The 14,742-nt window shown below is 43.5% G+C and overlaps 1 protein-coding gene across 1 annotated transcript; it reads left to right on the top strand.

Moving 5' to 3' along the window:
- Window positions 1–11,350: 11,350 nt before the first annotated feature.
- On the top strand, window positions 11,351–12,181 carry LOC137381509 (thyrotropin-releasing hormone receptor-like). Its single transcript, XM_068054207.1, has one exon. It carries the CDS (start codon window positions 11,351–11,353, stop codon window positions 12,179–12,181), a length of 831 nt encoding a protein of 276 aa, XP_067910308.1.
- Window positions 12,182–14,742: the final 2,561 nt, after the last annotated feature.

A 14,742-nucleotide genomic window follows, 5' to 3' on the forward strand; every position in this document is an offset into this window, starting at 1 on the left:
TGCAGCAGTAGTAGATTCGCCAACTTTAAGGGCATTTAAGTGGACATTGGATAGACACATGGATGAAAATGGAATAGTGTAGGTCAGATGGTTTCACAGGGCGGCGCAACATCGAGGGCCGAAGGGCCTGTACTGCGCTGTAATGTTCTAAATTCTAAATTCTAAAACATCTGTCCAATATCTATCTCCCCTCAACTTAAAGCTATGAGCCCTCGTGCGTAGGATGGGGAAGGAAACTGCAGGGGATGGGAACAATCGAAATGTGGAGCTTATTCAAGGAACAGCTACTGCGTGTCCTTGATAGGTATGTACCTGTCAGGCAGGGAGGAAGTTGTCGAGCGAGGGAGCCGTGGTTTACGAAAGAAGTTGAAGTGCTTGTCAAGAGAAAGAAGAAGGCTTATGTTAGGATGAGACATGAAGGCTCAGTTAGGGCACTTGAGAGTTGCAAGCTAGCCAGGAAGGATCTAAAGGGAGAGCTTAGAAGAGCAAGGAGAGGACACGAGAAGTCACTGGCGGATAGGATCAAGGAAAACCGTAAGGCTTTCTATAGTTATATCAGGAATAAAAGAATGACGAGAGTTAGATTAGGGCCAATCAAGGATAATAGTGGGAAGTTGTGTGTGGAATCAGAGGAGATAGGGGAAGCGTAATGAATATTTTTCGTCAGTATTTACAGTAGAGAAAGAAAATGTTGTCGAGGAGAATACTGAGATACAGACTACTAGGCGAGATGGGATTGAGTTTCACAAGGAGGAGGTGTTAGCAATTTTGGAAAGTGTGAAAATATATAAGTCCCCTGGGCCAGATAGGATTTATCCTAGGATTCTCTGGGAAGCCAGGGAGGAGATTGCAGAGCCTTTGTCCTTGATCTTTATGTCGTCATTGTCGACAGGAATAGTGCCGGAAGACAGGAGGATAGCAAATGTTGTCCCCTTGTTCAAGAAGGGGAGTAGAGACAGCCCTGGTAATTATAGACCTGTGAGCCTTACTTCGATTGTGGGTAAAATGTTGGAAAACGTTATAAGAGATAGGATTTATAATCACCTTGAAAAGAATAAGCTCATTAGAGAATGTCAGCACGGTTTTGTGAAGGGTAGGTCGTGCCTCACAAACCTTATTGAGTTTTTTGAGAAGGTGACCAAACAGGTGGATGAGGGTAAAGCCGTGGATGTGGTGTATATGGATTTCAGTAAGGCGTTTGATAAGGTTCCCCACGGTAGACTATTGCAGAAAATACGGAAGTATGGGATTGAAGGTGATTTAGTGCTTTGGATCAGAAATTGGCTAGCTGAAAGAAGACAGAGGGTGGTGGTTGATGGCAAATGTTCATCCTGGAGTTTATTTACTAGTGCTGTACCGCAAGGATCTGTTTCGGGGCCACTGCTGTTTGTCATTTTTATAAATGACCTGGATGAGGGTGTAGAAGGGTGGGTTAGTAGATTTGCGGATGACACGAAGGTCGGTGGAGTTGTGGATAGTGTCGAAGGATGTTGTAGGTTACAGAGGGACATAGATAGGCTGCAGAGCTGGGCTGAGAGATGGCAAATGGAGTTTAATGCGGAAAAGTGTGAGGTGATTCACTTTGGAAGGAGTAACAGGAATGCAGAGTACTGGGCTAATGGGAAGATTCTTGTAGTGTAGATGAGCAGAAAGATCTTGGTGTCCAGGTACATAAATCCCTGAAAGTTGCTACCCAGGTTAATAGGACTGTTAAGAAGGCATATGGTGTGTTAGCTTTTATTAGTTGGGGGATCGAGTTTCGGAGCCACGACGTCATGCTGCAGCTGCACAAAACTCTGGTGCGGCCGCTCCTGGAGTATTGCGTGCAGTTCTGGTCACCGCATTATCGGAAGGATGTGGAAGCTTTGGAAAGGGTGCAGAGGAGATTTACTAGGATGTTGCCTGGTATGGAGGTAAGGTCTTACGAGGAAAGGCTGAGGGACTTGAGGTTGATTTCGTTAGAGAGAAGTAGGAGGAGAGGTGACTTAATAGAGACATATAACATAATCAGAGGGTTAGATAGAGTGGATAGTGAGAGTCTTTTTCCTCGGATGGTGATGGCAAACACGAGGGGACATAGATTTAAGTGGAGTGGTGATAGATATAGGACAGATGTCAGAGGTAGTTTCTTTACTCAGAGAGTAGTAGGGGCGTGGAATGCCCTGCCTGCCACAGTAGTAGACTCGCCAACTTTAAGGGCATTTCAGTGGTCATTGGATAGACATATGGTTGAAAATGGAATAGTTTAGGTCAGATGGTTTCTCAGGTCGGGGCATTATCGAGGGCCGAAGGGCCTGTACTGTGCTGTAATGTTCTATGTTCTATGTTCAGTGGCTGAACCTCCACAGCCCTCTGGGACAGAGAATTCCAAAGATTTACCACCCTCTGAGTGAAGAAATTCCTCCTCATCTCAGTCCTAAATGGCCTGCCCCTTATTCTTGGACATTGTCTCCTGATTCTAGACTCCCCAACCAGGGGAATCATCCTTTCTGCATCAACCCTGTCCAGCCCTGTAACAATTTTGTCTGTTTGAATTATATCATCTCTCATTCTTCTAAACTCCAGAATATGAAGGCCCAGTCTGTTTAATCTGTCCTCCTCGGATAATCCATCCCTCCCATGAATTAGTTTGGTGAACCTTCATTCCACTCCCTCTGTGGCAAATCTATCTTTCCTTAGGTAAGGAGACCAAAGCTGCACACAAATACTTTAGGGGCAGTCTCACCAAGGCTCTATATAATTGCAGTAAGACATCTTTACTCCTCAACTCAAATCCTCTTGTAATAATGGCCAACATACCATTTGCCTTCTTAAGTGCTTGCTGGACCTGCATGTTAGCTTTCAATGACTCACGAATAAGGACACCCAAGTCTGTTTGAAATTCAACACTTCCAGCCTCTCACCATTGAAAAAATGCAATATATTTCTGTTTTCCTACCAAAGTGGATAACCTCACAATTCTCCACATTGCATTTCATCCCCAAACTTTTTGCCCACTCACTTAGCCTCTCCAAATACGGGAAGCATCTTTGCATCCTCCGCATTACTCACACTTCCACCAATTTTGTGTCAACTGCAAACTTGTAAATGCTACATTTAATCCCCACATTCCGATCATTGGTATAGATTGTGAATAGCTGGAGCCCAAGTATTGATCCTTGTGCACCCCACTCATCACAGCCTGCCAATCTGAAAATAACCCATTGTTTTCCTACACTCTGTTTTCTGTCCATTAACCAGTTCTGAAACCATGCCAGTATATTCCCCCACAATTCCATGTTCTCTAATTTTGTGTGGGACCTTATCAAAAGCTTTCTGTAAATCTAAATATGCCACATCCACTGGCTCCCCCTTTTCAATTATGCTGGTTACATCTTCAGAAAACTCCAATAGGTTTGTGAAACATGCTTTCCCTTTCATAAATCTATGTTGACTCTGCCCAATCCTACCATTATTTTCTAAGTGTCTTGTTATCACATCCTTTATTGTAGATTCCAGCATTTTCCCTACTACTGATGTTAGGCTAACAGGTTTGTAGTTCCCTGTTTTCTCTCTCCCACCTTTCTTAAATCATGGGCTTGCAATTCCCAACTTCCAACCTGCAGGAACCATTCCAGAGTCTACAGAATTTTGAAAGATGATCACCAATACATCTACTATCTCTGCAGCCACCTCTTTCAACGCTCTGGGATGTAGATCATCAGTCCCAATGGATGTATCTACTTTAAGTCCCATTAATTTCTCCAGTACTTTTTTTTAACGAATATTTATACCTTTGAGTTCCTCGTTTACACTAGTCACTTGATTCTCCAATACTTCTGGAAGGTTGTTTGTATTTTATTCCGTGAAGAAAGACACAAAATATTTGTTTAGGTTTCTACCATTTCCCTATTCCCCACAATAAATTCTCCTCACTCCGCCTTTAAGGGACCCACATTTGTTTTTCCTAATCTTTTCCTTTCTACAGACTTATAGAAAGTTTTACAGTCTGTTTTTATATTTCTCTCTAGTTTAATCTCATTTTATTTTCCCTTTCTTAATCATTTTCCTTGACCTCATTTGCAGAATTCTGAAATACTCCCAATCCGATGGCTTTCAATTTTGTCTCTGGGCTCATTTGTGCTGCGGTGGCTGCTGCTGTTCACGTCTGGGAGCTCCTCTTGAGCCGCAGCTGCTTCTTGGGCCCAGCTCCTGTGGTGATGCCAAATCACAGCAAGGAGATCCAGGAAAACAAGCTAGATCATACCCATCGCTAAGATCTTGGTCATTCCTTCAAAAGTTCAAGTACACCTATCTGGGCAGAGATTTGTGTTAATTCCTGCTTCAGCATTGTTCCGGTATGAGCTCAATGGTATGGCTTGACGTTGTCCTCACAACATTTAAATAAATTGTGAGCCAACATGACCATCAGAATACCGTTTGTGTTGCCTGCACTTGACCCCCGACAAAAACAACAGATACAGTTTCTGAGTTCTGCCCCCCACAAACAGTATCCACTTGCAGAGCGTCCCCTCCCCTCACATTTGCAGATTCACCTTATTTCAATGTCCGATGTTGAAAATATTCAACAAGATAGCAAGGTATCACTTACCCAACCTTTTCAGGCACCAAGGACTCTCGCCTTGGCGGTGCCAGCTTTTCAAGGACGGAAAAGTGAAGGCACGTGAGTGCCGCATGTCAAGCAGAATATTGTAAATGGCTGGTCGGAATGCCGCGAATTACATTCTAATTCAGGCAAAACAGTCCCATCGTCGAGCAGCTGAGGTGCTGCCACGGAACTTCGCCACCTCCGGATATATCAGAACCCAGCATGAAAGCACTGGGTTCCGTGGCAGATGATCCTGTCCCAAATCACTAACCTCACCCACCCTTTCCCCCACCAGAAATCCTGACTTCAGGCTGAGCACAGAAACCAGCCCAAAATGAAACCGTGCTGAACTGGACCAGTACACACTGAATGTAACCGTGCTGAACTGAACCAGTACACACTGAATGTAACCATGCTGAACTGGACCAGTACACACTGAATGTAACTGTGCTGAAATGGACCTGAGCACACTGAATGTAACTGTGTTGAACTGGACCTGAGCACACTGTATGTAACTGTGTTGAACTGGACCAGTACACACTGAATGTAACTGTGTTGGAACTGGACCAGTACACACTGAAGGTAAACCGTGCTGAACTGGACCTGTCCACACTGAATGTCGCTGTGCTGAACTGGATTTGCCTATGCTGAATGGAACAATGCTGAACTGGCCCTATCCAGAATGCCGGCACAGAAAAATTATTAAAGTTTGTGCACAGACTCAGAGGGATTTGCAGTCAGTTGCATGTGACCTTTAATCGAACTGAACAATGATCAGGAAGAAGAATTGGTGATGTTTTGCTTCAGGTCAGCAAATCTCTGGTCACTTGTGCTGAAGCCACATAACTCAGCATTAAAGAGTTTAAACCTGGGGATTACTTGCACACAAGGTTTGTTTTCATCATTCCAAAGGTCTCTTAAGATTTTATCATCTTTGATGAAGTAAATGGGATCAGGCAGAACTTTCTGGATATTTCACTTCAAAGCCCTGCCAGTGGACTTTAGAATAATCCCATTCCATCAAAACAAAAACACGAGCCTGACAGCAGCTGCACTAATCTCTCTGTTTCAATTAATGTAAATGATGCAAACGTTCAAACCATCTAATTACCTCCCTGGAGCCTGACATCAGGTAGAAATGTGGCAAACTTTGAGGGGAGCGTAGAATGCGCTTCGAACTTCTGATAGCAATGCACGGATCACCAAAAGGTCTGCTGTTTGCCATTTACTATCCTGTCCTTGCAGCTATCGGTGTTCCAGGTAAAGTATTGGAGTTAGTTATTGGTTACGGTAATCATTGATCAGCTGTGTCATAGCTCGAATAACCAGTAGAGCTTCTCCATGGTACCGACATTCTTTCATTTACCAGGATAATTTCTCCCTTTAACGGGATATCATTTCCCTTTGAATTGCTGTAACGTTCTCCCTTTTACAGTATCATGTATTCCACTATAACAGTTTTACTTCTCCATTTTATCGACGTTTTGTCTTCCTGTAGAAAATCAACGTACTGAAATAATATCAGATTACTGAGGAAAAAAGTTTTAATGAAAGTTCACTGACATGATGCGTTAACTCTGTTTCTTTCTCACAGATGCTGCCAGACTTGCTGAGTATTTCCCGTGTTTTCCCTGTTTATTTCTTCGTGTTACCAATATAATTTCTCCCCATTAATGCCCTAATTAATTCACTTTATGAGAACTGCCATTACCGGTATAAATTCCTCACCTCACAGATATAATCTCAAACCTTTACCGGTCTCAAACTTCCCTCGATCAATAGGATTTCATCATTTTAACTGTATTATTTCACCATTTTACAGCTACCATCTCACAGTGTAAATGTAGTTTTATTGTGTTGACACTGTTACTGTGGGTGAATTATCACACTGTTATCACAGTGTAAATGATATTCTATTGTGTTATTGACATTGACAGTAAGAGGCCATTCGGCTGTTGTGTGCATGCTATTATTCTGCAAAATCATCACAGTTAGCTCCACTGCCTCACTTTTTCCCAAAGCTCAGAAAAGTCTTTTCTGGTGCTTGTCCACTTTGCTTTTGAGGGTCCCAATTGTATCTGCCTGCACTAAACTCCCAGGTAATGTCTTCCAGATTCTAACCTCCTGCTGTGTGAAAACATTTTCTCTCATGTTGTCTTTGGTTCTGTGGACCGTGATTCTCGACCCTTCCACCAATGGGAGCAGCTTCTCCCGAAGTTCTCTCTCTCGGCCTCCACTGATTTTGAACATTGCGAACAGATCTCTGCTCAACCTTCTCTTCTCCAAGGGTAACGATTCCAGCTTCTCCAATCAATCCATGTATCTGAAGTCTCTAATCCCTGGAACCATTTTCCTAATTCTTTGCTGCATCTTCTCTAAAGTCTTCACACCCTTCCTAAAATTCGATGCCCAGAATCTCTGGCAACAGCCCTATATACAAGGAGGATTGGAAGGTTATGCCCAGTAGAAGCTTCACAATTTCCACTCTTCCTTCCCTCAGCATCCTCAGATGCATCTGGTCCTGGTGACTTATCAAATTTAAGGACAGCCAGCCTTTTTAATACTGCTTCCTTATCTATCAAATGTTTCGTCCATTCAGTATCTCAGCTGCCTCCTGGTTCAGTTTGATTTGGGCAACATTTTCTTCCTTGGTAAATACAGCTGCAAGGTCTTCATTTAATACCTCAGCCATACCCTCTGTCTCCATGCACAGATCCTCTTTTTTGGTTCCCAATCAGCACAACCCCTCCTCTGACTAGTCTTTTACTATTTAAATGCTTCCAGAAGACTTTTAGATTCCCTATTATTTTGGCCACCAGTCGCTTCTCACACTCTCTCTTTGCCTCTCTGATTTCACAAGAACACAAGAAATAGGAGCAGGAGTAGACCATATGGCCCATCGAGCCTGCTCCACCATTCAAAATGATCACAGTTGATCTTCGGATTCAACTCCACTTTCCTGCCCACTCCTCTTATGATTCTTTGACAGACCAAAAATCTGTTTATCCGAGGCTGAAATGTATTCAATGATGGAGTATCCACAACCCACTGGGGCCGAGAATTCCAATGATTCACAACCCTTAGAGTGAAGTAATTTCATCTCATCTCAGTCCTAAATGATCGGCCCCTTATCCTGAGACTGTGTCCCCGTGTTTTAAATTCCCTGCCAGCGGAAATAATCCCTCAGTGTCGATCCTATCCAACCCCTTCAGAAACGTACATGTTTCAATGAGAGCACCTCTCATTCTTCTAACCTCCAGATAATACAGGCACAATTTACTCATTACAGGACAAGCCCCTCATCCCAGTAACCAATCTAGTGAATCCTGGATGCAGTGCTACTATATCCTTTTTTAAATGTGGAGACCAAAACTGCACACAGTTTTCCAAATGTGCTTTCACCAAAACCCATTTGCCTTCCTAATTACTTGCTGTACCTGTCTGTAACATTCTGTGTTCCTGGTACAAGCACACCCAAGTCTCTTTGAATATCAACACTTTTAAGTTTCACACCTTTTTCCACTTCCCCTCTGAAATTTTTATCTTCAGCCTGGCTTTCACGTATTATCAGCCTGACATTTCTCATGCGCTCCTTTTTCTACTTCATCCTACTCCCTATCTTTCTCGTCATCCAGGGAGCTCAGGCTTTCGTTCCCTATCTTTTCCCCTCGTGGGGATGTACGTCGACTGCACCCGAACCATTTCCACTTGAAAGGCAGTCCATTGTTTTGTTACAGTGTTGCCTGCCAATCTTTGAGTCCAATTTACCTGGAATAGATTCGTTCTCACCCCACTGAAATTGGCCGTCCTCCAATTTAGTATTTTAATTTAGATTGTTCCCTGTCTCTTCCATATCTAATCAAAAGCTTATGATACTATGATCATTGTTCACTAACTGTTCAGCAGCTGACATCTGATCCACTTAACCCACCTCATTCCCCAGAACCAGATCCGGCAAAATCTCCTTCCTCATTGGCCTGGAAATATGCTGATGAAAAAAATTCTCCTGAATACTTCATAATCTCTCCCCCCTCTCTGCCCTTTACACAATTGTTATCCCATTCTGTATGAGGATAATTGAAGTTTCCCATTATCACTACTTTATAGATTTTATACCTCTCTGTAATTTGCCTTCACATTTGCTCCTCTATATCTTTCCCACTAGTTGGCGGCCGATAGAATACAAAGAGTGGTTATAATGCTACCTCTATTGTTTGTGAACTTGAAACAAATAGATTCAGTCCTTAAATCCTCCAGGACATGCTCTCTCTCCAGCTGTGTAATATTCTCCTTAATAATTACAGCTACTCGTCCTCCTTTCTTTTTATTCTTATCTTTCCTAAATATTTTGTATCCAGGAATATTTGGTTGCCAGTCCTCCCCTTTTTTGAGCCAGGTCTCTGTTATCATCATGACGTTATATTCCCATGTGGCTATTTGCACCAGCATCTGTCCAAGCTAATTTACCATGCTCCGTGTGTTTACGGACATGCACAGTAAACCTCATTAAAACTTCATTACTGTATTCCCTCTTACTCTGACCCCATCTAATGTCTCACTGTTTCTTACTCTAGTGCTATCTGCTTTTCCTAATCCTTTGTGCACCTTGTTTATCATTCCTAATTCTACATCTTGGTTCCCAACCCCCAGCCAAGCTCTTTTAAGCCTCCCAACAGCACTAGCAAGCTGCGCCTCGAGGGTATTGGTCCCGGCTCGGCCTCCATAGGTCCCACCTCCCCCAGAACTGCTCTCAATGTCTCAGGAATCGAAAGATCACCCTCATTCACCACCTCCAGCCACACATTCATCTGCTCTTTCCTATTCTATACTCACCAGCACATGGCACCTGGAGTAATCTGGATATTCATTCATTTGAGGTCCTGTTTGCTCGTGCCTTTCTCAGCTCCCTACTATCAGACTGAAGGATGACAACCCTCTTTCAGCCTATGTTGTTAGTACCAATATGGACCACGGCCTCTGACAGTTCACCCTCCCCACTCAGAGTTGTCTGCACTTATCCTGAACTTACAGAGGGCAATGTTTCTACTCTCAGTCTCTAACTCTCAGTAGTTCAGCCTGGCTCTCCTCTTCCACATTAGCTGCTGCTGACAGTTCTACAGAGACCGCTGTTGAATCCGAGTGTTCCTTCTGCTCCGAGCATCTGACAAGGTCTGGAATGTTCCCGTCTTCACTCCTTTCTGCATATTGGGTGAGGCCGTACAACGGGTGTCATCTCTCACATGAGTCAAAAGGTTTTCAGTTCAATATCTACTCTGTGACCAAGCTGATTACATTTCCCAGCAGCACAGTGCAGGACTGAAGAAATGCTACATTCCAGAAGGAGCTTTTCCCCGAATGAGACCTCATTATCTGCCAGTTCCGGTAGTTCAGACGTCACTGAAGATCCCAGGTGACTATGAGAGGAAGAGTTGAGATTTATCACTGCGTTTTCACCAATATTCCCTCTGTAAAGTCAGAAAGCACCAATTGTCCATTCAATCCTTGCTGTTTGGAACCTTTTTGAGCGAGCTGAATTCCATATTTCCCAGCATTCAGTAATTTTGCAATAATTCATCGGATGAGTACACTGTACGTCCTCAGTTAGGATCAGGCCCTTTTTAAATGGAAATTTTTCTTGCTCTCTTGTTAGTTTCCACACTTATCAATGGTTTTTGTGCTATTTACCCTCCAGCGTATCATCTATGATATGTTACTAATGACATTTTTCCTGTCCATTTAACGTCCATGAGTTTTTGATGTCTTCTGTTCTCTATTACCTTCATTATGTAACATTTTGACATCATTGATCTTTAATCAGCTGCATTTTACATGTCGCTGTCAAAATCACCATTTTTAAAAGGCTTCGAGTCCCACATTTCAATTGTAATATTTAAAGAAATAGTGATTTAAAATAAATCTGAAAAATTAAAGAAATGTTTCTCGCCTTTCTCCCACTCACCAATAACCATATAATTCATTCTTTGCCCTCTCCCCGACCCAGAAATACCTTGTCCACCTGACCTTCCCCCCACAATGTTCATGCACGATGCACTTTACCCTTTCACACCATCTCCTTCACCAATTAGATGATTTTGACCCCACCCCTTCCCTCACTGAAAAACAGACCTTCTCCCCCCTCCCCACAAGTGTTCCACCTCAATCCCTGGATGGGGATCTGAAAGCAAGCAAGTGTCGGCCACCGACACCAATATCACTCTGGGACAGATGGCGGGAGCTGGGAAGTCATGAATTTGTTTATTTAAATAAATTTCAATATTTAAATGGGGCTCCCGTTGCCGAGTGCGGGAGGGGTCCACCACGAGGCCTTGCTGCCACCGGCAATATTGGGCTGGACCTACCCAGCATTGAGGCCTGTGCCGGGCCTCTGCTGGAGGCATTTTCCAGCAACCCCCCTTTCATGACCCACATTTTGTCAGGGTGCCTGTAAAATTCAGGCCCATGTTTTTAATCCACAAGATTATTTTAAACATAGAAGCAATGGCCTGTAGTGGAAGCAGTCGTGTCCAGCTCAGGATCACATGTCAAAATTGTAAATTTCACACAGAATCCTGTAAAACAGCTGATTTTGCTGGGAGTTGGACCAGTAACTTTCCTCTTCTCACTCGCTCACACACATACACTCTCTTGCTTTCTCTCAGCCTTTCTCTCTCTCTCTCTGTTACAGCTAACCTGGCAGTGATTGTGATCCTGTCCCGAGGCAGATGTGGTCTCTCCAGATGTATCACTTACTACCTGGTGTCCATGGCAGTGACTGATCTCCTGCTCATGATCACTGCAGTGATATTAAACCGGATTGCTGGTATTTATTTCCCACTCAGTTTCCTGTCCATCACACCCGTATGCAGTCTCTGTTCTGTCCTAAACTATGCAACCATCAGCTGTTCTGTCTGGTTAACAGTCGCTTTCACCTTTGATCGATTTATGGCAATTCGTTGCCAGAAGCTGAAAATAAAATATTGCACTGAGAAAACTGCAGCACGGGTTATAGCAACGGTCTGCACACTGAGCTGTTTGAAAAATGTCTTCTGGTGTTTCATATATGAACCTAATTACATAATTAACAACATACTGTGGTTCTGCAGCATCAAATTAATATATTATACATCATCTGCATGGGCTGCATATGACTGGATTTATATCATTTTAACCCCTTGTTTCCCTTTCATTCTGATTTTACTGCTCAATGCTCTGACCATCAGACACATTTTATTGGCCAGTAGAGCACGCAGGAGACTCTGGGCTCAAAGCAATAGAGAGAATCAGAGTGACCCAGAGATGGAGAAGCGGAGAAAGTCCATTGTTTTACTCTTCGCCATCTCAGGCAGTTCCATCCTGTTATATTTATTATTTTTTATAACAATTCTCTGTGTCCGAATAGCGGATGTTAGTTTTTTCTCTGGCACAAATTTCAATGAATCAAATTTTGTTCTGGAGGAAAGTGGAATCATACTTCAGTTTTTGAGTTCTTGCATCAACCCATTTATTTATGCAGGAACCCAGAGCAAATTCAGGGAAGAGTTAAAGAATGGGGTGAAATATCCACTGAGTCTATTTGTTAAATTATTGAAATGATGAAAATAGCAAAACATGAATTTCTATTGTATTCCCTCTATTGCTGTCCTTGTTCATGTCACAAATGGCCTCCTCTCCGAGATACAGTCACTCACTTTGAGATCCTTACTAATTGTATGATTTTTAACACAAACCGTATCAGAACTCTGTATCAGTGGACAATTCAGTGTTGTGGCCTGTTCTTGGTTTCCAGTTCTCTTGCTTGTGTTGACTTAGGTCTGGTGCAGTCCCACCAGCCCCCAGGGCCCTGGCATATCTGTGTATTCATGCTGGAATTTTACGCCCCCACTGGAGTGAGCTGGTGGCGGGGCAGGGGGGAATAAGGTTGAGTGGGGGCGGGCGGCTGCTGTTCCTGATGCCTTTCGGCCCCTGCTGCAATTTTACCAGTGGTGGGTGGGTGCCTTAATCCCCACAGAAGGCCACCAGGTAAAATCTGTAGGCATCCTTGGGGCTTGGGTTGTGGGCTTCCTGATCGGACACCCTGTGCCCACAGAGGGTCCCACTGAAGCTGCAACCGCCCCCACTGGAATAAAGTTCTCGTCCTCCCCAAACGACCCTCTTCACCTCGCCGAGGCCCGGCCAGTTGTTCCCGGCAAGGCCCCTAAACTTACCTGTCTGTGGGAGCCGACATCCACTTCGCTGCTGTTGGTTGGGTGCAGTCCTCGCAGTGGAAACTGCTCCCGGTGACACGACTGGGACTGAGAGCTGCCAGCCTGTTTCTTGGCTGGCAGCTCATTGAGGTGCAACCTCCAGCCTCAAAGAGGTGGAAGTCCAGCCGAAGTCCAAAAAAGAGACTGGGCCGTGTAAAATGTTATCCAAAATGACACTAAACTGTTTAATGAAAGGACCACAATAGCTCTCCTTGGAATGATTTGGATCTTGAGGGCAGGATACATTCAGAAATGGTAGAAACCTCACAAGCTTTTTGGTTGTTGGTCAGAGTGTGTGTTTTACCCTTTGGAGTGAGCGGCAGATAAAGTCAAGTCTGTTGAAGAAGAGTAAAAAGGAGTGAAGACCACAACCCAGCTTCATTTTCCAATATCTCTGAAGGACCCTGAGAAGTTCACGGTGTTAATTCATCTCACATCCTGTCTTTGATGAATATCTGCGAAATTAGTGTATTTGTGTGTGTGTGAGTGTGAAGGGACTCGGGTTAAAAAAAGGGGAAATTTAAACATTTTGATCTGTGTGTTTATGCTTTACTTCATTACTAGTTAAGACTTGTTTTATAATAAACTGAAAATTTTCTTGTTAATTAGAGAAACCCGGTTAGTGTGTTCTATTCTTTGAAAAATAGATAATATGATTGATTGTATTGATAAGTGGGAAAATTTAACCTCCTCTGTTGTGACCTGCGGGGAAGTGGGACTCGAACAAACAGTGAACTCCTCCCACCTCGTTCATTACATATTTAATTGATTCTCCCATCACTCGGCAACGCCTCACAGCTACTTGCTGGAGCAAAAAGACGAAAGACCATCTCATTCACCTTTTACTCTTTTCATTCCCCACCCCCGTGTCATCAAAAAAATAACATCAATCGAACCAAAGTGCCCCTTTTTAAAGGGGGAGAAACAATAAGCATCAAAATCAGGGAAACGAAACTTAACAAATTAAATGAGAATATTATCTCCACTATGGACTGTGCACTCCAGTCTAATTTGCTTTGTGTCCTCCTGACAGTCGCTTCATCAATAATAATGGAGTTGTTGTCTAATCACAGGAAACAATTTCTATAAATTAGTCTAAACAGACCCAGATATGAAGCCTGGAAAACCCCAGTGTCGGAGAATTTTAGGAAACATAGGGAAACAAATTTCCCTGTTCCTCTCAAAAATTATACACTTTCCACATGTTATTTCTCAAATCTCTCACATACTGTATTGTAAAATGGTTTTCTGTGAATGAAATCTGTCTACTTGTCATTGTAATAATCAATATTAACTTCAGGGAGTCTGCTTCATCGATCGATCTCTCAGTGGAATATTGGAATGTATTTTGATGAGGTCCCATCGTCAGAATCCGTGGCAGTGGTGGGGGTGTGGGGGAGGGGCAGGAAGATTGTACCAGCAGTGGCCAACACGGAGCCAGGCCCCACCTTTCCAGTGATGGTGATGCTCTGTGTCGCACCTCTCCCACTGGGACTCGAGTTTGAATATGTAAATTAAGAAAATGCATACATTTTAAATAGAATTGTCAGTGATCTCACCTGGTGCCCGGGATTTTCCCAGTGGCGGCCGGCCCTCATGAGCATTCACTTGTCCATCAAGGGAAAGCTAGCACTACCGAGGTGGGGAAGAGGGCACTTAGGATTTTCAGTGTAGTGTGTGGAGTGGGAGGGGGTCAAATGTGCATTAATAGTGTAGGGGAGGGGGCAAAGTGGTGACATCTGCACTTTGAGCAGTTTGGGGGGTAAAGGTCAAGTCTTGGATATAAGTCTGCTTAGGGTTGGGAGAGGGAAATTATTATCTGTGTTATAGGGAGGAAGGGGCAATATTTTATTGCGGTGTACTGGGATTGGTACAGTTTTCAATATTTAAATTTAGCGGCAGGTCTGGCTG

This window comes from Heterodontus francisci, chromosome 22 (genome assembly GCF_036365525.1).
Source record: "Heterodontus francisci isolate sHetFra1 chromosome 22, sHetFra1.hap1, whole genome shotgun sequence".
NCBI lineage: Eukaryota > Metazoa > Chordata > Chondrichthyes > Heterodontiformes > Heterodontidae > Heterodontus > Heterodontus francisci.

Excerpts from the sequence above, each read along its gene's own strand:
- LOC137381509 (XM_068054207.1), top strand. The coding sequence starts at position 11,351 with ATGGCAGTGACTGATCTCCTGCTCATGATCACTGCAGTGATATTAAAC.